Source organism: Bos mutus, chromosome 11 (assembly GCF_027580195.1).
Source record: "Bos mutus isolate GX-2022 chromosome 11, NWIPB_WYAK_1.1, whole genome shotgun sequence".
NCBI lineage: Eukaryota > Metazoa > Chordata > Mammalia > Artiodactyla > Bovidae > Bos > Bos mutus.
This window is the reverse complement of record NC_091627.1, coordinates 2,646,909-2,671,971: the sequence shown is the minus strand read 5'-3', so window position 1 is coordinate 2,671,971 and position 25,063 is coordinate 2,646,909. Positions and strand designations below refer to the sequence as shown.

The 25,063-nt window shown below is 62.3% G+C and overlaps 2 protein-coding genes across 3 annotated transcripts in view; one reads left to right on the top strand and one right to left on the bottom strand.

The window, feature by feature from the left end:
• Positions 1-16,010, top strand: part of STKLD1 (serine/threonine kinase like domain containing 1) — a 24,813-nt gene extending 8,803 nt beyond the window's left edge. The window contains exons 4-20 of the mRNA XM_070380083.1: positions 322-366; positions 1,633-1,707; positions 2,430-2,531; positions 5,651-5,721; positions 6,384-6,499; positions 7,966-8,084; positions 8,541-8,704; positions 9,190-9,320; positions 9,983-10,066; positions 11,551-12,138; positions 12,503-12,643; positions 13,394-13,522; positions 14,072-14,200; positions 14,272-14,400; positions 15,436-15,576; positions 15,732-15,811; positions 15,933-16,010. Coding sequence (XP_070236184.1) covers positions 322-366; positions 1,633-1,707; positions 2,430-2,531; positions 5,651-5,721; positions 6,384-6,499; positions 7,966-8,084; positions 8,541-8,704; positions 9,190-9,320; positions 9,983-10,066; positions 11,551-12,138; positions 12,503-12,643; positions 13,394-13,522; positions 14,072-14,200; positions 14,272-14,400; positions 15,436-15,576; positions 15,732-15,811; positions 15,933-16,010 — 2,322 coding nt within the window. The remainder of the gene's footprint in view (positions 1-321; positions 367-1,632; positions 1,708-2,429; positions 2,532-5,650; positions 5,722-6,383; positions 6,500-7,965; positions 8,085-8,540; positions 8,705-9,189; positions 9,321-9,982; positions 10,067-11,550; positions 12,139-12,502; positions 12,644-13,393; positions 13,523-14,071; positions 14,201-14,271; positions 14,401-15,435; positions 15,577-15,731; positions 15,812-15,932) is intronic.
• On the bottom strand, positions 14,457-25,063 carry REXO4 (REX4 homolog, 3'-5' exonuclease). 2 transcript variants are annotated; one of them, XM_070378705.1, is made up of 8 exons: positions 24,597-24,737; positions 22,250-22,585; positions 20,406-20,543; positions 20,031-20,224; positions 19,108-19,196; positions 18,143-18,217; positions 17,408-17,482; positions 14,457-16,983 (listed from the first exon to the last, which is right to left on the bottom strand). In XM_070378705.1, the coding sequence occupies exons 2-8, from the start codon at positions 22,456-22,458 to the stop codon at positions 16,870-16,872; spliced, it is 894 nt and encodes a 297-aa protein (XP_070234806.1). In that variant the 5' UTR covers positions 22,459-22,585; positions 24,597-24,737; the 3' UTR covers positions 14,457-16,869. The 2 variants fall into 2 exon arrangements, with proteins under 2 accessions (XP_070234806.1, XP_070234807.1); XM_070378706.1 differs by lacking the exons at positions 20,031-20,224; positions 20,406-20,543 and adding an exon at positions 23,843-23,867 and having other exon boundaries at positions 22,250-22,380; positions 24,557-25,063.

Below are 25,063 nucleotides of genomic sequence, written 5' to 3'. Positions count from 1 at the left end.
TGGTCTGAAAATGGTTAATGATGCTTTGAAGTTTATGTTATGCTGTCCTAAACTTATCCTTGCAATAGGAGCAAAGATGATCTCACTGCTTAAAGTATTTCTGGATCCATCCCTTAGAACCTCTCCAGGCCCATCTGGTGCTGTGTGGTGGGTTACAAATGACAGGAGCTTGGCACCCCTGGTGAATGATGCTGGTGGTGGTGGCAGTGACGATGGTAGTGACTGGGATTTTGATGCTGGTGGTGGTGATGGCAGTGGTGGCAGTCTTGATAGGGGTGTTCACTGCGTGTAGACTGACTGAGCTCTCTTGTGCTGCTCTAGGTGGAGTGCATTGATGAGCATCAGGCCAATGAGGCCCTGGAGGAGGTAACTCTCTGGGGGATCACCTCTCCAGAGGGTGTGATGCAGGACGCACAGAGCCTGTTCTGTACCCGCCTGTGGAGTGAAGAATGGGGGCTGCTGGGGGCTTGGAGAGTCAGGACCAGCTCTTGGCCGGTGCTGTGGAGCCAGATCCCCCATGTCATGAAGGGAGTCTGTGCCCCAAACATTTATTTCTAAATCCAGGTGCCGACAACTTAGAATATACATTCTCAGAGAAGATTACCTTTAAATGTTGGCTGGGTCCCTAGGCTGTCCTACCAATAACCATCTTTTAAAAGATCTTTTTCTTTAATTATGAAAGTATCAGTTACAACAGAAAATTTGGAAAATAGAGAATGTTTAACAAAGAACACGTAAATTTGTTTACATTCCTTAGATCTGCCTGTCGGCACTGACGGTAACGTCCTGGTTTATAGTAAGAGCAGAAACAGCTGCGTATGCTTCAGTTTGCTGGGCAAAGGCTCTGAGTTGTTTTCTCTGCTCTTCTTGGATTTTACATGAAGCTAAATGTCTCCCCTTCCATCTAGTGGCCACCCGTTTCTCTTCTTTCTGGAATCACCAGCTTTCGAGCTTTAGCAGCAGCTATTCCATCCACAGCGTGTCTGAGGCACAGTGGTGGGCCCAGGCCACATTCACGGAAGGAAGAAGTGGGGGGCCATCCCGTACCCCACCAAGCATCACAGCCCCCCTGCCCAACTCCCTCCCACATCCTGCTAGGCCACTGCCTTTCACACCCAACCCGCCATCATGAGCAGCTGTCCATCTGGCTCCAAGTTGCTAAGGGAGCCACTTCTGCCGCCTCACTGCGATCGTTCTCAAAGCACTTGGAGCTGAGGGCAGGGGCCTGGGACCTCTAGTGCCCACAGCCAGGAGGCCAGGGGGCCAGGGCACAGTAGTACCCTCCTCCCTTCGGCCACACCCGCTCCTCCAGACATCCCGGACTCTGCTTGTTTCCGGCGGGCCAGGCATTCTGCCGGCATCGGCTCACCTGGTCCTCCTGACACCCCACAAGGCAGATAACATGGGTACTGCTCTTTCCAGATGGGGCTGGGCGGCTCAGAGAGGTTGAGGAGCCTGTCCCCAGTCACACAGCACAGCCAGCACATCCTGGAGACAGGACTTACCCCGGGCCATCTTGCTCCTAACGTCCGGGCCGCCCACCCTCCCGGGACCCCGCCCCTGCCCTGGGCAGAGGAGCTGGCTGAGATGCAGTCCTTCCCACACTTCCACCTCGTCTGCCCCTGTCCACAGCTGATGCCGCTGCTGAAGCTTCAGCACGCCCACATCTCCATCTACCAGGAGCTCTTCATCATGTGGAACAGTGAGGTGGGTCAGAGCCGGTCCCGTGGACTCGGCGGGCACAGAGGGCCCCCCACCCCGCCGATTGTAACCCTGTGAGCACCAATGGCAGGACCTCTGCGAGGCGCCCCCTGGCTCTGCACCCTCCGGGCCATGCGGGGCTTCTAGGCAGCATCTTACCTGGGACCCTACAGCCTCTGCGTGGGGCTCATTATCCCACTTTCCAGGAGAAGGCTGGGAGAAACCAGCTGGCAACAACGCAGTGTCTCTCAAGTCTGGGCCTGGCAGCCCCTAAGCCCTGCGCTGGGTCCCGGTGGCCATCTGACTCCTCGTCTTTCCAGGGACCCCGAGGCCTGCCTGCTGGTTACTCCAGATGGGGTTGAGCCAGGGGCTGCTGGGTCCCATCAGGCTAGACCCCTCAGAAGGAGGAGTGGGTCTCAGCTGAGCCCTAAGGGATGAAGGTGCCAGGGCCCCAGGCGCCGTGGCCTGCATGTGCTGTGGTGGACTCATGCACCTTTAAGAAAAGCCCAAGTGGGGCAGGAGCGGGGAGCCACTGGGATGGGCCGTGTCCACCCCCTGGGGGGCGAGGGCAGTGCTGCCGTAGCCACGGCCGGTGCTGGCCCGGGGGAGGAAGGTCCTGGAGCGCTGATGGCCCAGGAGGTCACAGGCCTGGGCTGCCGGGGGCCTGAACTTGGCACCTGGCTAAGGGGTCCGGGCAGGACCCGGCTAAGGGGCGGTGTCCCCAGCAGATCTCCTCTCTGTTCCTCTGCCTGGTGATGGAGTACCACAAGGAAAGCTTCCAGAATGTCATTGAGAAGAACAGGGTGGCAAAGACAGCCATAGACTCTGAGGTAAGACAGACTGCCGGGGATGCCAGGGCTGGGGCCCACCTGGACCTTGTGAGGCCCCACAGCGGGGGCAGAGGGGCACCGGCAGAGCGGGGGGCAAAGACAGCCATAGACTCCGAGGTAAGACAGACTGTCGGGGATGCCAGGGCTGGGGCCCACCTGGACCTTGTGAGGCCCCACAGCGGGGGCAGAGGGGCACCGGCAGAGCGGGGGGCAAGCACCACTGGAGCCCAGGCTCATTTCTTGCGACGCTTATGAATGAAGGTATTTGCCTACCGTAATGTACACAGGAGAAGGCGATGGCACCCACTCCAGTGCTCTTGCCTGGAAAATCCCATGGGCAGAGGAGCCTGGTGGGCTGCAGTCCATGGGGTCGCTAGGAGTCGGACACGACTGGGCGACTTCACTTTCACTTTTCACTTTCATGCTTTGGAGAAGGAAATGGCAACCCACTCCAGTGTTCTTGCCTGGAGAGTCCCAGGGACGGAGGAGCCTGGTGGGCTGCCGTCTATGGGGTCGCACAGAGTCGGACATGACTGAAGTGACTTAGCAGTAGCAGCAGTAATGTGCACAGATCTTAAGTGTAGAGCGGGCTGAGTTTTGCATGGGTGGACACTCCATCCCCGCCTCCCATGAGGTCAGAGTGCTCCTGGCCCTCCAGACGCCCCCAGCTGGTGCCCAGGGCCCGACTGCCGCCTCCGGAGATCCTCTGCCTGTCCCTGAAGTTCCCACAGACGGGCTCGGACAGCATGACATTCGCCTGTGTCTGGTCTCTCCTGTTTGTCCTGGTGCTTAGATTCACTCACCTGTGAGGGTGTCAGGTGACTCATGCCTGACTCACACCAGGTGATGCTTCTGAACTGTGGTGCTGAAGGCTCTTGAGAGAGCCTTGGAGATCAAACCAGTCAATCCTTAAGGAAATCAGTCCCGAATATCTATTGGAAGGACTGACGCTGAAACTGAAGCTCCAATACTTTGGCCGCCTGATGCAAAGAACTGACCTGATGCTGGGAAAGATTGGAGGCAGGAGGAAAAGGGGATGACAGAGGATGAGATGGCTGGATGGCATCACCAACTCGATGGACATGAGTTTGCATAAACTCCGGGAGTTGGTGATGGACAAGGAGACCTGGCGTGCTGCAGTCCATGGGGTCGCAAAGAGTCGGACACGAATGAGCGACTGAACTGAATTGAGTGTGTCATGAGAGCACGCCTGTCCACGGCCAGGCGCGGCTCCATCGGATGGCCGCATCTCCATCGCACGCCGCATCTCCATCGCACACCTGGTCCCGGGGCTGTGAGCACCTGCATTGCTTCTAGTTTGGGGCTGTTGCGAGCGAGGGCCGCCACGAACACTGCAGGGCATGTGTCTGATGGACCGAAATATCCATTTCCTGGGGGAGTCCCTCAGCGTGGAGTTGCCAGGTCACAGAGTGGCTGCGTGTGCTGCTGTGGCCAGCGTCCCCAGTCTCCGGGATGGCTAGTCAACTTGGTATTGACCCTCAAGTTGCGGCCCTCGGGCTCTGCATCCCGGCCCACCCTGCTCCATGTCAGTCTTCTTCTTTTTAGTGTCTCTTCACGGGGCTGCGCAGGGTCTTAGTAGCGGCTGGTGGGATCTTTGGTCTTCGCCAGGGCACACGGGATCTTCGGTCTTCGCCGGGGCTCACAGGATCTTCGGTCTTCACTGGGGCTCATGGGATCTTCGGTCCTCGCCGGGGCACGCGGGATATTCGGTCTTCACCGGGGCTCGCGGGATCTTCGGTCCTCGCCGGGGCTCGCGGGATCTTCCGTCTTCACCGAGGCACGCGGGATCTTCGGTCCTCGCCAGGGCTCGCGGGATCTTTGGTCCTCGCCGGGGCACGCGCGATCTCTAGCTGTGCCGTGTGAACTCTCGCTTGTGGTCTATGGGAGCTCATTTCCGACCAGGGATCAAACCCATGCCCCCGGCATTGGGTGCCCAGAGTCCTAACCACAGGACGCCAGGGAAATCCTAGACTTGTTAGTTTCAATTAAGAATCACGTTTCAGCCTCACTGACTTTGAGCATGGGCACGGTGAGCACGTTGTGGCCATTTGGATGTCTTCTTTGGTGTCTGTTCAGGCCCTGGCCTGTTTAAACATGGGGCCATCCGTCTTACTGATCCGTACAAACGGACAAATGGTGTCTGTATCCTGGACACGGTGCCCAAGTGTCTCCTAGTCTGCAGCCGCCGGCTCACTTTCTTAGTTGTCATGAGCTGAGGTTCATCAGTGTTTCTCTGGTTGGTGCCTTCTGAGCCTTCGGGGCAGCTGTTCTTGGCCCAGGATTAGGATGATATTTTGCTCCGTTCTCCTCAGACTGGATCTATCTCGCTTTCACATTTAGGCCTGTGACCCACACCACATGACATTTGCTCTGGACACACCTCTGTTCTGTGGGCCTCTGGGAACCGTCTCCCTGCTGGTGATGGGTGGGTGGTGGTGGGGTGTTCCGAGGGGCACCCGGCTCCTCTCCCAAGGTGGGCCTCAAGACAGGCTCAGAGTGGGTTTCAAACTTTGTGTTTGTAGAACCCTGTCAAGCACAGGATGTTCTCAGAACCCCAGTAAGGAGATCAGAGGCACTCTACTCAGGGGCCTGGGGTCAGGAAGTCCGAGGTCCTGCCCCTCAGCCCCTCTCGGGCACCCTGGGTGGGGTCCAGGATCTCAAGAACACGGTGTGAAAACCACTGCCCTAGAAACCACATGGATCTTGTTGCTGACACAAACTGCTTCCAGAATGTTCTCAGGGCTCTTTGCACACTAATGACCTGGACATGGAAGTCCCAAGTGAGAGCTGAACACTCAGCATCTCTGGTACCCTTGAGGGGTGGGGTGCAGGTAGAGCTGGAACCCAGGGACAAGAGCTTGGGGATGGAACCCAGGGCCTTGCAACTGACGAGGTCTTGCTGTCCTGAGAGCCCCCAGGCAGCCCTCAGCAGAAGCTCCCGCGCTGGCTCTGAGCTGCTGGCCACTGGCTTCAGGCCCATCTCGACCCACAGGGTGGGAACGGGCTGTGACCTCACGGGTTGCGCTGAGCAGCCCCTGAGCTGCCTGTGAAGGGCGGGCACTTCCCGGCCCCCCATCCCGGCATCTCTTTCTCCCCAGTGGCTGCAGAACATGCTAGGCCAGGTGCTGGACGCACTGGATTACCTGCACCACTTGGACGTCATCCACAGGTGAGCGGGTGGCCGGGCCCCTCCCGGGGGTGGCACCTCCCAGGGCAGCGTCCACCAGGGGCAGGCCCATGGGAGGGAGGGGCAGCCGGACGAGGGTGGGCCCTGCTCCTCCCGGAGCACCTCCCAGACTCAGAGGGAGTGCCACCCCCTCTGCGACCCTCCCCAGGCACACAGGGGGCGGGAGGTTCTAAAGAGCAAGGCAAGCAGCAGATGGCAGCACCCGTGGGCTCCGGGCCCTCCCAGGCTGAGCTTTCGACCCTGGGAGTCGCAGCGGCAGTGCAGCTGCACACTCTAGTCACCACTGGAAGGACCCGCCCATGGGTGAAGGAGAGAAAACCATGTGAACCAATACAGGCAGGGAGCGCTTGCGATCCTGTTAAAGTCACGGATGGGAAGCCAGGCCCCAAACGAGCTCTCGGCTGAGATCTAGAAGGCTGCCAGTGGAGGGACCGCGGGTGGATCGCCCGTTTCCCTGCTCGTACTCGCCCCATTTCCCCCATTTGAAGTGACTGAGTGTACTTACACTTACGAGAAGTGGTCCCAAAAGGCGTTTACTGAGGCGGGGGGAGAAGGGGTGGGGGCCCTAGGTGTGGCGGGAGTGGAGGGTTTGCATACGTGGCCCCGCCGGGCAGCGGGTGGAAGGGCGCGCCTCTCGGTTGCAGGAACCTCAAGCCCTCCAACATTGCCCTCGTCAGCAACGCCCACTGCAAACTGCAGGACCTGAGCTCCAACACGCTCATGACCGACAAGGCCAAGTGGAACGTCCGGGCGGAGGAAGGTGGCTGACCACCCCGGCCGGAGGCAGCGGTGGCTGGGAGCGGCGGGGGCCGTCCCCTCGAGGGGGGTCCAAGGGCAGGGGCCACTCTAGCAGCTGGAACAGGGCAACAGCAAACCTCCCCTTGCTCAGAAGGTCCCCAGAGACCACCCCCCCACCCCAGACTTCTGTGGACTCCACAGAGACCCCCTTGCCTGGGCTGTAACCGAGCAGGGTGCAACCACAGGGGGGTGGTGCACACGCAGGGTCCAGAAGACACTCAGAAAATGCTCCCCTTCATGGAGGGGGAGGGAGGTCTCCAAAGGAAGGAAGGGGAGGGAAGCGCGGGGAGGGCTGGTGGATGCCGGGCACTAGCTCGGGTTGTGTTTATTTATATGTGGCCGTGCGGGGTCTTCATCGCTGCACAGGCTTCCTCTAGTTCCAGACGGGGGTGCTGCTCTCTAGATGCGGTGCGCCGGCTTCTCACTCCGGGGGCTTCTCTTGTTGCGGAGCACGGGCTCTAGGCACACGGGCTTCAGCTGTTGTGGCCTGCGGGCCCTGGAGCACGCAGGCTTCACGAGCTGCAACTCGCAGGCTCCGGAACTCGGGCTCCGTAGCTGTGGTACCCAGGCGTGGTTGCTCTGCAGCCTGTGGGGTCTTCCCGGACCAGAAAATTGAACCGGTATCCCCCGCACTGGCAGGCGAGTTCTTATCCACTGCACCACCAGGGAAGCCCCTCGGGTTGGATTTCTTTACTGAGCCTCAGAGTAACCCAGGAGATGGTAGAGGTGAGGAGTCAGAGAGATGTTTCCATCCTCTGAAAAGACCACAGGGCAAAGGGAGCTGGGCTTCAAGCCTAACAGCCATCAGGGCGGTGAGAGGAGAGGGCGGCTCTCCATGGGAGAACGGCAGAGTCCTGGGCTGGCAGGTGCTGGTGGCATGCTGCCCATGGTGGACAGGTGAACCGGTGGGTGGGTGGATGGACATGCAGACAAGTGGACAGGTGGATGGATGGGTGGGTGGGCGGGCAGGTGCGTGGATGGGCCGGTCTGCTGGCAGTGTAAATGGCAGGGGTCCTTGGGCCCCACTTTGTCTGGGCAGTGGGGGTCCAGAAAGGCAGGGGTGCCCAAGGTGGGTCAGGCCCTGAGCCGGACAGGGACCCCGTTTGGGCCTCCAGTTGAGAAACTGGAAAGGGACCTAGAGCTTTGTCTCGAGGTCCTGACACGCAGAGGCGATGCTGAGTGAGCGCACGGTCTCAGCCTTCCTGGAGACGCCCGTCCGAACATTCCGGCAGCCACCGTGGGACTCAGGGGTGCACACGGCCAGCCTGGTGGGCCCCAGCCTCGCGGGCCAGGATCTTACTGGCCTGGGGCCTCAGACAGCGTGTCTCTCCCTCCCCCGAGGAGAGTGACCAAGGGCCCATTTTCAAGCTGCTTGCTTCCCTGAGGAGCACAGGACTTACGTATGGCCCGCCTCGCTCCTGCCAACAGACCCCCTCCAGAAGTCCTGGATGGCGCCCGAAGCCCTCAGCTTCTCCTTCAGCCAGAAATCTGACATCTGGTCCCTGGGGTGCATCATCTTGGACATGGCCAGCTGTTCCTTCCTGGACGTGAGGGCCTCCCGCCCGCCCCCGCCCCTCAGCCCCCGGGAGCCCACCTTGGCCCTGAGAGGGGCACACGCCCCCATGGCATCCTCCCGCAGCGGGTGTGCCTGTGTGAAGCCCCCTGTGCTCCACCCCACTGGGCCCTCGTGTGGGGGCGATGCTGGTAACACGCCAACCTGGCCCTCACAGAAGCCCCTCGGGGACGAGATCCGCCGAGTTCAGGTGCGCTACCCGGCCCACCGTGGGGTCCCGGCCGTGGAGGGAGGTTGTCCCCACTCCCTCAGGCCAGTGAGATGGCCACTGGCTCTTCTCCGAACCTGCATTTCTTCTTTGGACCAGAACTCCGGGGCACAGGTGGCCTCCATGCCTTCCTGACAGCGGCGGCCACCGTAGCTCCCTCTGTCTGGGGTTAGGCCGCCTCCCTCCCGCGGGGAGAGTATACACGGTCCTCTCTCCTCCTAGACGCTGGAAGCCATGCACCTGCGCAAGTCCATTCGGAGCTCCCCCGCCAGCCTGAGCGGCGTCCTGCGGACCATGGAGGAGAAGAAGGTCCCCGATGCGAAAACCTTCCAGGCCCTCTTGCCTCTGATGCTCCAGGCCGACCCCGCGGAGCGAGTCACCGTTAGGTGAGCTCAGGCTCCGGGGTCCCATCTCACTCTTGTCTGCCACCGTCTTCCCCTCTCAATCTCTCAGCGGCCACTTGGGGTTTCAATGCCACAAAGTGCTCCGTCCACGGACAATGGCTCCTCTGAGCTGGGCCGTTCCAAGCTGCGGCCACGTCTCTGAGCCCTGGCCCGACATGGGCCACGGCCCTGGGCGCAGGAGCGTGTTTGAATTCTAAGGTATTTTAAAGTCAGAAGGACAAAATGATCCATTCTGCGTTCTGTTCACCTTTACTGCAACACAGCCGGGAATTCTTTTTTTTTTTCAGTCTACATTATGGAGGGAGGGGTCCACGCGGGTGCGAGTGCTGGGTCCCTCCTGGACGGGACGTGCCGGGGCGCCTGCTGTGAGAGGTGCTTGAGAAGTGGGCGCCCACAGAAGGTGGGGGCCACGCGGCTGCCGGCAAGTGGGGCGCGGGCACAAGCGGCGGCTCTCTGCCCCTCCCCAGGGACGTGATTCACTTCACCTTCGTGCGTAGCAACTTCCGGTCCTCCAGCCTCGCCCTGGTTCTGCGCCGGCAGGTGGTGCCCGAGTTCATCATTGACATGCTGCTCGAGAGCAACGTGGCCAGCATCTTCGGTGACCGTGGGGGCCCCAGAGGCCAGCGCAGGGGGGCCCCGTGGCCTCTTTATAAAGCTGGGGGTCCCTGGACTGCTCCTCCCGTGCGGCCGGTGGGCTTGCCCCTCATCCTTCCCAAGCGTGCCCTGCTCAGTAGACCCCTCCACCTGCGCCGGCCGGGGCCACACCTCTGCTCTTGGGTGGACGTTGGGTCTGGAGGTCACCTTCAGTTCAGGCCTGGCTCCGCCCTCCCACCCCGCTGCCCCTGGTGTGGGTGGGCCCTTCACTCCCTTCTCCCCTTCAGCGGCCCCCTGCCTGGGCTACAAGGGACTCCCTCCCACCCACCTACCCCCCAGTGGACCACCGCTGCCTCCCTTTGTGGGCAAGGGGCACCCCCTGGGTCCTTGCGGCCCAGTCTCCCCATCTCTTGGTCATGGGCTTTGGAGGCAGACAGCTGGGTCCAGTTGAAGCCCATCACCCGCTAACTGAGTGGCCTCGAGGGAGTCACCTGAGTTGAACCCCCTGGGTGGGCGCTGAGGCTGACCTTGGACTTTGGCCCGGTGGCTCTGCCCAGGAGGTGGGGATAAGGGCATGGCCTCACGCCTGGTCACATGTGTCTGTGTGGTGGGGGGCTCACAGATGGGCCCTGAGCTGAGACCTCCCCACCCTGCCGTCCTCTGCAGAGGTCATGCAGAACTTCTCCAGCCGCCCTGAAGTCCAGCACAGGGCCCTGAAGAGGCTCCTGAGGATGCCTGAAGACCAGCTGGGTAGAGCCCCGGGCCCCAGCTCCACTCCGTCCCTGCGCGCTTCCTGGGGAGCCCTACCTGCTCCAGCGCTCCTTGCTGGACTCCTGTGAGGCCTGATCTGTCAGCATCCGCGGCTCCACTGCCTGCTGGGAGCAGGAGCCTGGACTTCTCTTACTGAGCCGAGGGTGGCGGGTGGTGGATGGCTCGGGGTCAGAACCATCTCCTGTGGCCTCATTCCACCTGCTTTTCCTGGATGCTACACAGACACCCCACCTCTCCACCGTCCCTCTGGTCAGGCATCTGAGTGGCTGCTGATTTCCCAGGGTCATAACCGAGTTCACATGGACCACCTCGGGGCGTTTGTGAGCTCCGTCCGCTTCTGCATAGTAAGACCCCAAATGTGCAGGTCTGAGTACTTGATGTTTTCACAGACGCTGCTTACTGCCTGCGCAGACGCACCAACCTACTCACCTCTCAAGAGTGCATCTCCGTTGAGTGTTAATACTAATACCGTTAATTCTACCAAAAGATGGGTTTTGGAAGATCTGCACTCAACCTGTCTCGCCAGCCTGAATATTACATGCATGCATCCATCCACCCACCATCGGTCCCTTCCATCCGCCGTCCATTTGTCCATCATCCATCCATCCACCCACCATCCATCTCCTCCACTCACTGTCCATCATCCAGTATCCCCCTCCATCCACCCACCACCTGTCCCCTCCGTCCACCGTCCATCCTCCTCCTCCATCCACCCACCGTCCATTTGTCCATCGTCCATCCTTCCATAGCAGGCTGTCCCAGTGGCTGGGCTGCACAGATCACACAGGCCAAACCCCAGCCCCCTCATGAGGCTGCGGAGACCTCCCCTTGGCCATTTCCCTTTCCTTCTCCCTCCCCGCGATCCCATGGAGCTGGGCTGTGGCCAGGACAGAGTCCATGGGCAAAGAGAGTCTGCTCCCAGGGAAGGCGAGGGCGGTGCCGGGTCCCTTCCGAAGGGGGCCTTGGTGGCCACCCCAGCCTCAGGCACCTTGTCTGAAGATGGGCCGGCCACGACTCGGCTTCCTTGGCGCCAGCAGCTCTGACCTTGTCACTCTCACCACAGGGACACAGGCTGGGAGAGGGGACGGCAGTGGGAAGAGGCACAGCTGGGCCTGGACCCTGCCGCCACGGCCTGCTCCCCTCCCCGTGCTTGGCACAGGTCCCGGGCCGCCAAGCCGACAGTCTAAGGGGCCCGCAGACGTCCCCTCTGAGGGCAGCCGCAGCCAAGGGCGCTGGCACTCTGGAGTAACACCAGCTGGGTTCTTCTGTCAGCGGAGGGTTGACCTTGTAGAGCTGTTAGGATAGGAAGCCGGCTACAGTGGACCAGTGGCAGGCACTCCGCATACCTGACGAATGCTGTCTGGCCACCCAGGGCCCACGTGCGATGCCCCCAACTCCCGGCGGGGCTGGTCCCTGGTCTGGTCCACACGCCTCCCCCCACCTGCTCCTGTCCACCCACTCAGGTCTGCCGTGGCCAGAGGAGCTGGTGGACGTGTTGCTCACCGTCATGAAGCAGCACCAGAGGATCCTGGACATACAGCTGTGTGCCTGCGCCCTGCTGCTGCGCACCCTGGGCCAAGGTGGCTTCCCCGGCCCCCCACACCCACTCTGGGCCCGGGTGGGCTCCCCCTACCCCCCGACGCCCACCCTGGGCCCGGGTGGGCTCCCCCTACCCCCCGACGCCCACCCTGGGCCCGGGTGGGCTCCCCCTACCCTCCGACGCCCACCCTGGGCCCGGGTGGGCTCCCCCTACCCCCTGACGCCCACCCTGGGCCCGGGTGGGCTCCCTGCCCCCCTCACCAGGTCTGGCCTTGGCGTCTGGACCCTTTGGGCGTTCTGCCAGCCAACCTCACCCCAGGATGACGGCACGGTGTGGCCAGGAGACTGGGGCAGCACCCGGGGCCTGCCTGTGACCTGCTCTGGGGCCCTGGGCCAGCTCCTCCCTGCTCTGGCTGGTCTCCAGGCACGAGAGGAGGAGCTGGACTCGGGGTCTGACCACCCGCCCCCCCCAGGCAGGCTGGGCGGGGTCCTAGACATGGGCTTCCAGGGGGGTCAGCTGAGGGGGTAAGCGAGAGGCTGGAGCCAACGGTCTGGGCTCCTCCTGGAGTCTTTAAACAAAGCTTTAAATACCTGGTTTTTAAACTGGAATTATTTCACTACTTTTCTGAACTTTATTATTTAGGTTGAATTCCCATGCAACGCTTTACGTGTCCACTGTGATTAACGTCTACCCTGGCGTGGGCTCCCAGGCCCGCCCAGCAGGGCCCCCAGCCCCGAGGTCCTTGACTTGGTCACACAAGCACTTGTGGGGACCCGCTCTGTGCCCCGTCCTCAGCGTCCTCCCTGCAATCACGGAGGCCCCCTCCCCGAAGCCCCCAGCCTGGGGTAAACCCTCCTCTCCCGTGGCCCACGCAGAGCTGGCCCAGGACCCGGCGGCCACAGTGGCGGACACCGGCACCATCGCCGCTGTGCTGCTGAGCATCCTGCAGAGCCACCCCGCGGAGGAGCAGCTCCTGGCCATGGTCTACAGCCTGCTTACCATCGTGGCCAGCCAAGGTGGGTGCCGCCTGGGCCGTCCTCGGGCGCTGGGCACAGAGCGGGCGGCACCCAGCCCCTCCACAGGGGCACAGACACCGCCTCTGGCTGCCCTGCGCCCACATGCGTCCCTCTGCCTACAGGCATGGGCCCTGCCAGGCGGCGACATCACTGTGGGCTTCAGGTTCCTGCCCTTGCTCCCCTTCCGGCCCCTCCGCCCCACCTCACAATGGCCACCAGCAAGTCCTGGCCGAGGGGCGGCGTGGGGGAGAGGGTCACCCCCTAGGGCCTTACCCAAGTTGACTCCCGTCTGACCACTCACCTCTGCAAAGGGAAGCTGGGGCCCCAGAGAGCCCAGGCCCTCACCTGGAGCCCGCCCGCACTAACGGGCCCACCACAGTCCACTGACCTCATGGCGGGGACTGAAAAGCGCTGCCATGCGCCTTCATGCTGGGATGACAGGCATAAGTCAGGGCCACTTGGCAATGTCCGCTTACCACCCGAGAGAAAACACCTTGGAAGAGAAGCCCTGGAGGCTGGTCCCAGCCCAGTGACAGGACGCGAGGTGCTGGAATGGTGGCCCAGGGGATGGACCAAGAGCACCCCTTTGTTTCCGAGCCCCATGCTGGGCAGAGGCTGGCTCAGAACATGCTCTAGTGACTAAGCACGCGTGAGATCGTGGTGTCCGAGGTCAGGAGAGGAGGGAGGGGCCCCAGGGAAGGCCTCCTGAGGAGGGGCTCTCTGTGGCCTCACTCCAGGGCCCACCCACAGGACTGGCCACAGACGAGCTGCAGAGGGCCTGGCTGTTTGAGGACATCCTGAAGCGCCTGGACAGCCTCCCCAGGAGCAGGGACATCTGTATCCACGGCCTGAGCCTGCTCTGGGCCCTGCTGGTAGATGGTGAGTGGGCCCGAGGTTGGTACCCCTCCCCGCTGCTCCCTGACCACCCGAGAGCTGGGAGAAGGGAAGGGGCAGACCCTGACCCTAGGCCCCCCACCCGCCCACCCCAGGAGGCCCTCTGCTCGCACACATCAGAGGCTTCCCTGGTCTCACAGGTTGGCTCTAGCACTGGGCGACCTCTCTTGACTTTTGATTCAGAAAGGGGGACCCCCGCTGGCCAAATGGCTTCCTCTCCAGGTCCCACTGGGCCCTCCAGCACCTGGACAGTCATTTTCCCAAGGAGAAGAGGTCTCCCAGCCTTGGAGGGCCCTGAGCACAGCTGGGTGCAAGATACCCCAAGCCTCCCCTTGGGGTCTGATGCCTGCCCAGACTTGCTTAGCAGGCTGGAATCGGCCCTCCCATTTCCCCATCTCAGAGGACAGTGGACCTGGAACCCCAAAGCTCCTGCTATCCCTGTGGCAGGTGGGGCCAGGGGCCATGCACACAGCAGGCACTTCTCCCCTCGCCAGGAAGTGGGCGACCCCTCCTTCTCACCCCATCCCGTTGCAGCTATCATTGTGAACAAGGCCCCCTTGGAGAGAGCCCCGGCTCTCGTCACCGAGATACTGGTCACGTTCCCCAGGGACGCGGAGGTGGCTGAAGCTGGCTGTGCGGTTCTGTGGCTGCTGTCCTTGCTGGGTGAGCAGCTGGGGGCCCAGGGCTGGAGAGCTGGCCGGGCCCTGGACACAGGCGTGCTGGCCCCTCCACAGGCTGCATCCGGGAGCAGGAGTGTGCGGAGGTGGTGGACCTGCTCCTGCAGAGCGTACGGCTGTACCAGGACCGAGTCCTGCTGGTGAACAACGCCTACCGCGGGCTGGCCAGCCTCGCCAAGGTGTCCGGTGAGCCTGGACCCAACGGGGCTGCCACTCTGAGGCGGGGCGGGGGGGGGGGCGGGCTTCCCAGTGAAGCCTGCTGGTGGCCCACAGACCAAAACCACACACACACTCAAAGCAGGAAAAAGAAACACCCGTAGTCCCAGCACGCAGGCGTCCTCTGCACCCGGTCACACTCGCTGGTGTGACCCTGTATCATGACCGCCTCCCCTGCCAAGCACACTTGGTGTGAGCAGAGGTGCTTGGCTGTGAAGTCAGCACAGCAGACTGGGTCTGAACCCCACCGCCATGGGAACCCTGGCTGCGCCCGACTCAGGACCACAGCCCTCTAGACTCTAGAGACGCTTGGGGCCTGGAGTCCGGCCAAGGCTGCCACCAGCGTCAGGGTGGTTCAGCCTGTGACGTCTGGTCCGCTTGGATGCGCAGGCTAGGTGGGGTGACCCTCGCTCCTGGAGAAGCTCTGGAGTGGGGCAGGGTCGCCCCTTTCTGATGCAGATAACCTAAGCTGCAGGCCTGCCCCCACTCTGTCTGGGATCCCAGCAAACCGGGCGGGGACAGGGCCTGGAGCCCTGAGAGCAAAAGGCTCGTGGCTCAGCGCACGGGAGCTGGGTCGTCAGAACCCAGTGAGCCACACCCGAGTCAGAGTCTGGGTTAGGGTTAGAGGATCTATTGACACCTTGGGGTGTCCACCTCCCCCGGGACTCCAGGGGACCTGATGACACATGGCATCAGGAGCCGGGTCTAACCTGCCCTGACGGGCCTTCTCTCGTGGGGGCGCTCCCTCGCCCCTCCGGCCTGGGAGACTGCTGGGGTGGAGAGACAGGTGCCCTCTGCCGGAGAACACCCCCAAGGTGCACAGTGGTCAAGGCCTGACTGCTGTGGTTCCCGAGGCCACCGTGGTGTCCTCAGCCGGCTGAGGCTTGCTGCCCACAGCACTCTGGGCTCTCGACAACCCCACAAACTCAGTATGGCCGTTCCCCATCTCCTGGGGGACCCTGAGGCCCACCCATCAGGGAACGACCCCCCCCCACCCCCGCCCAGAGCTGGCCGCCCTGCAGGTGGTGCTGCCCAGGGAGAGCGGCAGCGGCCTGGACCTCATCCAGGAGACGTACCAGCTGCACCGTGATGACCCAGAGGTGGTAGAGAGCGTGTGCCTGCTGCTGGCCCACTTGGGCACCTACAGTGAGGACCCCGGCTCGTGGCCGCCACCGACTGGGGGTGGGCGGGAACGCGCTGGGCCAGGACTGTGCTCCTGAGTCCCTGGGATTCTCACTGAGCCCTGAAGGGTGGGGGCCCAGCCCTCTCGCACCGGCCTCAGGACCATCCTCTGCCTGCAGAGGAGATCCTGTCTGAGCTGGCGTCCAGCGGCATCCAGCCCCTGGTTGCGGAGATCCATGGTCGCTTCACCTCCAGCCTGGTAAGCGCCGGTGGGCACTCCCTGCTTCATCGCACGGCCCCACCAGGGCTGTGGGACACCCCACGGGGCAGGGGCAGCGCCCAGACACAGTCCAGGACAGCCAACCCTCTTCTCCTTGCAGGAGCTCGTTTCTTACACAGCCAGCGTGCTCCACAGACTGGAGGCGGCCGCCCAGCCCAGCTCCAAGGGCAGCCTGTAGATGCACCCTGGGGCCGCCCGGCCCTCCTCTCCCCCTCGACCTGTACCTGAAGGGGTGCCCAGTGCCACGGGCGTCTCCTGGGGGGCAGGGGGTCAGAAGAGGTGGGAGCCAGCCGTCCTCTCAGACATGGGGCCTCCACAAGGCGCAACTCAAATAAAAACATGCGTTTATGTCACACGACCTTCATGGTGGCTGCAGACTTTTCACACGGCCAGCGGGGGCTCAGCATAGCCTCGGGCGCTGCACGCCCCCTCAGTGCAGAAGGCTGTTCCTGTCCTGAGAGAGTCCGCACCCCGGGCCAGGCGGGGCGCTGCAGACACTCGCACTCACACGTCCATTCAGGTCGGGGGGCGCCCACCTCCGGGAAAACCATGCTGGGCAGCCCGAGGCCCCCTGCCTGCTGCAGGCTCTAACCTGGAACTCAAATATAGTGGGTGTGCACGGGAGGGGGGGGCGAGCGGAACCCCAGCTTCAGGAGATCCCCCCAAGCCTCCGAGTGGCAGAGAAAATCCCTCAACAAGAGTGCGACGGGGCAGCCACGCGGTCCACGCCCGAGTCCACGGAGTTTCTTTCTTCCCGTTGCCGACGGCAGTGAGGCAAAGGGCCCCCCTCAGAGGAAGGTGACGAACACGCAGCAGACAACCGGACGCTTCCCGCCCGGGCCCCCGTGTGGGAGAGGCCCGGACGCTACAACCAGACAGAGACGCTCAGCTCAGCAGCACGCATGCCGCGCGCCTCTGCCGTCATGATTCTGAAACCCGCCCGCAGCATCCCGGCTCTGGGGACTCCGGGGCTCCGTCCGTCGTCTGATGTGGCTGCGGCTCCCGCGGGCGCGAGGGTCACCGGGGGCGGGGCCCTGCTAGGCGTCCTGGCTGTGGGCCTCGGGAGCGGGGGGCCGCCTGTCTCCAGCGAGGCTCTCCCAGTCCCTCTTCACCAGGACATACAGCCTCATCGCCACCTGTGCGTCCTGGACCTGGGGGACATGGGGCATCACCACGGTCATCCTGCCGGTGACCGGTGTGGCCACACCCCTCTGTCCATCCCGCAGCTCCAGAGTCCCGCTGCCAGACGTGGGGCGATGACGATCACTGACGTGGCCCCCGCTCAGGGGAGGGATGGGCGTGCTGGCTCATGAGGGGCCCCGGATGCCACACGACGCGGAAGGCCACCCCCTGCCCAGGCCCCACCCGATCGTGGCGACATGCTCCCACGTCCCACGGGCCCAGCCCGACACCCAGAGGGCCAGGCTCTGTGGGCCCGCAGCCTCACCCTCAGCCCTTGGGGGCCTGCGGTCTAGACGGGACCCGGAGGCCCGTCAGCCCCCTCACCCGGGACCTGGAGGCCCCTCACCCCATCACCCAGAGGCCCGTCGCCCCCATCACCTGGGACACGCTTACCGAACAGTGCTCCGCCTGCTGCACCTGGATCCCCAGGATTCTCTCTGCAAGCAACTTCAGAGACGGCCGTCCACTCTGCCGAGGAGAGGGGAGCACGTTGCCACATTCGGGGGGGGCCTGGGCAGGGGGTGGCCCGCTGAGCACTGACCCAAGGGACTGTGAGTGTCCCTCCCACGCAAAGTGGCCGTGTGGGCTGGTGACTGCCCGCTCAGCCTGCGGAGGACCAGGGAGGGACGGTGCATCGTTGGCCCCGGGCGGCCCTGCTCGTGGCGGGGTGGGGAGCAGCCCTGCTCGTCATGGGGCGGCCTGCTTCTGGAGCAAACACAACGTGCCTTCTGGCCCTCGGCTGGGGGTGTGATCACAGACAAGAGCGGACCCACTGCCCTCAGCGGCACAAACTTTGGGTTGGCCAAGTCTTTTTTCTCTAAGATTACTTTTTTTAAAAACGTCTAATTCTCCTTGTGATTCTCGTTTATTTATTCACTGGTTTTTTTTTGGCTGAACCACGCAGCATGCAGGACCTCAGTTTCCTGAGCAGGGACTGACCCTGGGCCCCTGGCAATGGAAGCGCCAAGTCCCAGCCACTGGACAAGTAGGGAAGTCCCTCCTCTTAGTTTTAAAGGTTAAAAGGGAAACCAAAGCAAACCCAACACCTCTAACCAGGAAGCCAGCTTCCGGGGACCAGAACCCACAATCATGTGAACCACGCCTTCAGAGCCGCATGGCTTCAGGTACCTTCACTTGGGTCCTGAAAGGCTTGTACTTCTGAGTGTCCCGGATCTTCTTCTTTGGGTGGCCCAGAAACAGCGCCTGGAGAAGGCAGGCACGACAGGCGTTTTGGTGTCTGTCTGCAGAAAGGTGCACCCCCTTCTCAGAATCCCATACCGAGCATGCAGACAGGACAAGGCACTGATGAGAGCCTGAACTTCCAGGGGCGATTATCGCGGGACAGGTGATGCTCAGCAGGAAGAACGCGTGGACAGAAACACAGCCTTAAAAGCGGGGAAGGTGGAGACTCAGTCACGAAGGAACCAGCGACCATTTGTCCCGTACTTGAGTTTGCATCACACACACACACATATACACACAGGATGTCGGGGATGAAACGGGTCCCCCCATGACCTTGAGACAGGCCCAGGAGAAGGTGGAAGGCAAGTCTGCCCAGGTTACCAGGGTGGGGAGGGCACAGGGGCTGAAGGGGGAGCCTGAGGCAAGCCAGTGCGGCCCGGGGCAGAGACCCTAGCGGGCACAGGCCGAGCCCCACCCTCGGGAACACAGGAAGGGGCCCTCGGAGCTGGCCTGCCACCCGGCGTGCTGGCCTTCAGGGGCCAGCCTGTGAGATGGCCTGCCCGGGGTTTCGGGGTAACAGGCACTGGGGGTGCCCCCGCCCGGGGAGGGGGCTCTGCCCTGAGGAGTGGGGCCGTCGCTGGGCAGGGAGGCAGCGTCAGCCGTGGCTCCGTCTACCCGGGTGCGTGAGGAGCCGCCCCCTGCCCCGGCTCTCCCTGCGGGCGCATCACCCACTTCAGGAGGCGTGGGCCGACACCCCCGACGCCGCGGGACACAGAGGCGCGCGCACGCGGGGCACCCCCGACGCCGGGGCACAGAGGCGCGCGCACGCGGGGCACCCCCGACGCCGCGGGGCACACAGGCGCGCACGCGGGGCACCCCCGACGCCGGGGACACAGAGGCGCGGCCGGCACCTTGAGGTCGTTGTGCAGCGCGTGTCCGACCAGAATCCGGCCCTGGAGCAGCTCCGCGACTTCCCTCTGAACAACTTCAAACTCTTCTCCTGGAAGCCATACACAGGAGGGGTTTCAGGGCCGCGCTGAGAGCGAGCGCTCCTGCCCCGTCAGACCCGGGGTGGGTGAGGCCCTCAGGAGCGGGGGCCACCTTGGGTCGTTGTGCAGGCTGCGCCAACCGCCCTGGAGCAGCTCGTGCCCTCGGAACAACCGCCCGCCCCTGGAAGCAGCACTGAAGAGCCTGGGACCGAGGAGCGGCCGGGCTGCAGCATGGGCCGTGCTCGAGGACCCGAGAGGCGTGGACGGCAGAGACCACGCGGCCGGAGGAGCGGCCGGGCTGCAGCATGGGCCGTGCTCGAGGACCCGAGAGGCGGGGACGGCAGAGACCACGCGGCCGGAGGAGGGGGCAGCTGCCTCAAGCCCCCCCTCAGGATGCCTCCAGGCCCCAGATCTCAGGGCCCCGAGCACAGCTCACCCAAGGGCAAAGTCTACAGACCAGGCACCTGGGTGTGTCCCAAGGTGGGACACCCCCGCCCGCCCCCCAACCTCATTCCCAATGCCGCAGCCATAGGGATCCTGAGGGAACCTTCAAGAACCCACCCCAGGCCAGGCCTCCCGCTGCTCACCCCATCCCCACGGCTTCCGAACAATCTAGAAGACCCTGCCACCTGTCCCGCCTCCCCAGGCCCATCTTTACCTCCCAGCGGCCTTCCTCCGACACCCGACTCCGTCCCACTGCCCAGCGACACCGCAGCTCAGGAACACTGGCCTGGCTGACAGTCAGGTGGCCAAGAGGCAGCCAGGCCGACACAAAGCCCACCCACCCGGGAGGGAGGAGAGACCACCGGGCCCCCGCGGCGGCCGTGCCCGGCTGAGCCACCCACCCTGCGCCAGGTCCGCAGGCCGGACCCCGCTGACCGCGGTCCTGTAGTCAGTCACCGGCTGGGTTGGCTTCACGTGCTTGTCGTACACGCACCTCCCGTGCTGGTTCACCAGGGACACGCGGGCCACGACGCTCTCCTCCCCCTCGGGGCCCACGCCCACCATCTCGCAGTCCATGGCTAGGGCTTTAGTCAGCCTGGGGGACCGAGGCTCCAGGTTAACCCCGCGGGACCCGGGACCGGCTCCACCGCTCAGCGACGTGCCGAGGACCGGGCTCGGCCACACGCTGAGGCGCCTGCCCACATGACGGGAGGGGAGGGAAGCGGCCCTTTCCTGAAGACCCCCCGGCCTCCCAAGGCTGAGTGTGCCCCGCGTACCCGCCGAAGGGCCGCTCCTTCACCAGCGTGCTGCTGCTCTCGCTCTGGCCCAGCTGCTGCCTCGCTATGCTCGCTGCCTCCGGGCCAATGGCCGCTTCGATGTCCGCTGGGTCAACATCATCAAACCAGATGTCGTCTCTAAGAGACAGAGGGGAGAACAGGCTGAGAGTGGTGGCGAGCGTGGCCTGCTCTCAGGGCGCTCAGGCCCGTGTGCCTGGCCGCCGCCACGGTGATCACCTTGGCACTTTCCCATTTAATTAAAAAATACGCCCTTTAGCTAAAATGGAGGAACCACAGAGCAACACAAAGAACACGAAACAGAAATACACCTCCACCCCTACCCGGGTGTGACGGCTGCTGACATTTTCTTCTCAGTGACAGAATGAACAGCTACCAGACATTTAGGAACCACCGATAAACATGCTGCCAGAAGGGAGACTCAGACACCCCCTGGTGCCCGCGGCGTCCCTGTGCCGAACCCGCAGACGGGGACGCCCAGGCTGCGATGCTCAGCAGCCGGGTCCTCTCCTCCGAGACGCACTGGCCGACCGGACAGGTCCCCTGGCCTCTGCCCGCACAGGCCCCTCCCTCGCGGGGCTGATCCCGACGACACCGCGGGAGTCACTGAAACGAACCAGCCTGTCGTCTGTCCCCGCCCCCCGGCGGCCCCTTCTCCACGCAGGGCCCAGCTGGGACCACTCTTTCCCAAGAGGGCGCCCGGCACCGGGACACACGCAGACCCTTAAACGCTGCTTCCCAAAACCTCCAGCCATTGTGTCTTCAACCCCCGGCAACACATAGCCAGGCAGACTTACAGACACACCAACCCCTGCCGAGCCATGGACAGGCAGCTGCTGGCCGGTCCCCTGTGTGGGCGACACCCAGGCTTTGTTGAGTAACCACCAGGCACTGGGGCGGCACGGGCACCTCACAGACCCGCACTGGTGACCAGGCTGCGGCTCAGGGCTCCTCAGGAACTTGCCCCAAACCACCCACTGGCAGGACGTGGGAATCGGTTTTGAACTCAAGTCTTTCTGGCTTTGGTGTTCATTCATTCCACAAGTCTTTCCTGGGGGCCCACGAGGTGCCAAGCCCTGTTCTGGGCCCTGGAGATACAGCAGCTATGGGACAGGGTCAGCCTCCGCTATGCCTACGTTCTAGGGGAATAGACCTACCCTAGGTTAATTCTTGGAGAAGGCAACGGCAACCCACTCCAGTACTCTTGCCTGGAAAATCCCATGGATGGAGGAGCCAGGTAGGCTGCAGTCCATGGGGTCGCAAAGAGTCAGACACAACTGAGCGACTTCACTTTTACTTTTCACTTTCATGCACTGGAGAAGGAAATGGCAACCCACTCCAGTGTTCTTGCCTAGAGAATCCCAGGGACGGCAGAGCCTGGGATTTAGGAACCACAGATAAACATGCTACCAGGAGAACAGAGACTCAGACACCCCTTGGTGCCCGTGGCGTCCCCGTGCCGAGCCCGCAGACGGGGACGCTCAGGCTGCGATGCTCAGCAGCCGGGTCCTCTCCTCCGAGACGCACTGGACGACAGGACAGGCCCCCTGGCCTCTGCCCGCACAGGCCTGGTGGGCTGCCATCTATGGGGTCACACAGAGTTGGACAAGACTGAAGTGACAGCAGTAGCAGCAGGTTAATTCTAAATTACCTGAATTACCCTGAATTACCAACAAAGAAACCCACAACCCCAGGATAAGGGGACAGAGGGGCCACCAGCCTCGGCCTCCTTAGGGAGAGAGGCCTCAGTCGCTGTGACCGGGGAGGAGGCTGAGGCACGGGGCGGCCAGGGAGACGTGTCCGTCACCACGTCCAGCGGTACTTACTTGGTGGGCGGGGCTGGAGGCGAGGGGGCGGTCGGCTCCCTCGCTTTCCGCTTCTTATGTTTGATGTCGCCTTGTTGCGGGGAAATGTCTCCATTGGTCCTTTTCTGGGCCCCTTTCTCCTTGGGCTGCGCCTGTATCTTCCTGCTCATCAGCGATCCCGAGGGCCCGGAGGCCCCTGTGACCTCGGGGTCTGTGTTTTCCGTCCCCATCGCATCTGTCTTTGCTTTATGTGAGATGGAGTTTCTATTTTGTTGGACGCCGCTGGGGCTGCTTTTTGGAATCCGTTTGAGACAGAAGTGGAGGCTCTTGTGGAGTCTGTGATCTTTGTTTCAGCAGCTAACAGAACCCAAAACAAAATACACAACACGTTGTAATTTGGAAATCACACACTAGAGACTGAAAAAAAAGTGTGTCTGTGTCTAAAAGCAGCCTGTTCCCACGTTCAGTTATTTTAGAGTTGACTCCTTCACAGCTGGCACGCGGTAGCCACTTTCTCAGTGAGATTTCTTGGTTTGCTCCTGCTGTGAGGATCTCAGGAAGAGACGGTCACGTCCAATGACACGGGGTGGACCACCACACCCCTGCTCCCCTCCAGGGAGGGCTGAGGTCTCCCAGCCCAGCGCCCTGGGTTAAGACCCTGCTGTGCAGCAACCAGCTGAGTGAGGAGGCGGATCCTACCTACCTGTTCCCATGATGTTTAAGGAACAGGACAACTGCCTTTCTTGTATGAATTAGAGAAAACGTGAAGTTTCTTCCCACAATAAATATCCATCCTTCTGCTCGCTTCTTTTTGCTTTACTTTCTTGTGAGAAAGAGGCAGAGTCACAGCTCAGGAAGTCCAAGACCCCTGGGGTTGCCCGAGGGAATTTCACGGTCTGTGTGTTAGGACAGGAGAAGGATCTGGACTTCCCCCTTAAGGCGCAGGTTAACAGTCTCAGAAGCCCTTCTCTGCTCTCCCCCTCACCCACTCTGAGGCTCCGGGAGAGATCTCAGGAGCTCAGAAGAGGCTGCAGAGACACCACGAGGGTTGGCAGCAGCAAAGAGTGCAATCTCCCACCCAGCCCTGTGCAGCTGCACCCCAGGTGCTGGCTGTGTGACCCTGGGACTCATCCCTCAGCCCCTCCCAGTCTCCTCATCCAGAAATAAGCGGTACAGCAGCAGCCAGCTCCGGTGGAGCCGGAGACAATTTACGAGTGAAGCACAGCCAACAAACAGCACTCAGGAGATAGTGACCAGTAAGTAATCTGCAAGTGAGCCTTGGCCCACTGATGGGCCAGAAAGGCAAGGAGGTATAACGTGACATTACGAGCAGGGAGTTGGGCGGGGCGGAGGGGTCTGACTCCTGGTTCTGCTGACCTGGTTGCAATCTACTTAAACTTTCGGGCCCATTTCCTCATCTGTAAAATGCAGAAGATAAAAGATCTGAGAGTCAGTCTCAGGTTAAATATGAACACGTCACCTCATCTCATCCAGCAGTGTCTAAAGCACATTTGAAGCGCTCAGTGATCAGTGGCAGTGGTCACCGATTAAAAGCCCAGTGTTACCAGAACTTCATGGCAAATAGATGGGGAAATAGTGGCAACAGTGTCAGACTTTATTTTTCTGGGCTCCAAAATCACTGCAGATGGTGACTGCAGCCATGAAATTAAAAGATGCTTGTTCCTTGGAAGGAAAGTTATGAGCAACCTAGATAGAATATTGAAAAGCAGAGACGTTGCTTTGTCAACAAAGATCCGTCTAGTCAAGGCTATGGTTTTTCCAGTGGTCATGTATGGATGTGAGAGTTGGACTGTGAAGAAAGCTGAGCACCGAAGAATTGATGCTTTTGAGCTGTGGTGTTGGAGAAGACTCTTGAGAGTCCCTTGGACTGCAAGGAGATCCAACCAGTCCATCCTGAAGGAGATCAGCCCTGGGTGTTCATTGGAAGGACTGATGCTGAGACTGACTGAAGCTCCAATACTTTGGCCACCTGATGCGAAGAACTGACTCATCCGAAAAGACCCTGATGCTGGGAAAGACTGAAGGCGGGAGAAGGGGACGACAGAGGATGAGATGGCTGGATAGCATCACTGACTCGATGGACATGAGTTTGAGTGAACTCCAGGAGTTGGTGATGGACACGGAGGCCCGGTGTGCTGCAGTCCATGTGGTCGCGAAGAGTCGGACACGACTGAGCGACTACCCTGAACGGTTAGCAGGACCCTCTGCATCGAGCCTCTGCTGTTCAGCAGCCCACGCGCTCCGGCCCCTGGGATCGGCTCTGCTCCCCGAGTCCACACCAGCCCGCGCGCCCCGCGTGACCCACACACCGTCCCCCTCTCCGCCCGTAGGGCCCCTGCGGACTTGCCTCCTGCAGCGCCTTCCAGTTCGGGGAAAAGTCCTCCGGGGCCTTTGGGGGCCGCACCGCGACCACTCCGGGGTCGACCCCCGGCGTCCCGCCGGCTTCTCGCGCTTTGTTCTTCCAGACTCTTTTCTTCCGCCTTGGCTTCCTGACGGGCCCGGCGTCCGGCGCGGGGCCACGCGGGGCGCGCCCGGCGGCCGGCCCCCTCGCCTTCACCATTCCGGCCCCGGAGCCCGGCTCACCGCCCTCCGAGACCCCGGAAGCCGCCCGGCACGCGTCCCCCTCACGTGGGCGCCGGTTTCCGGGAAGTGCTCGCTCTCTCCCCAATCGGGCTGGAAACCGGGCCTTCGCCTCTGGTTCCACACAGCCGGGAGAAGGGCGGGCCTCCTCGGCTGCTAAGGCGAAGGGCCGCCGCCCTAGTGAGCGGCGTCCGCGGTTGGAGGCCACGGGTCGGGTTGGAAGAAGCCCGGGAT

Coding starts and splice junctions, on each gene's coding strand:
- REXO4 (XM_070378705.1), bottom strand. CDS start 22,458: ATGGGGACGGAAAACACAGACCCCGAGGTCACAGGGGCCTCCGGGCCC. Junction 18,218..19,107: donor CGCTGCACAACGACCTCAAG/GTGCCGGCCGCG, acceptor TGCCTTCTCCAG/GCGCTGTTTCTGGGCCACCC. Junction 17,483..18,142: donor CTTTCAGGACCCAAGTGAAG/GTACCTGAAGCC, acceptor TCTCCTCGGCAG/AGTGGACGGCCGTCTCTGAA.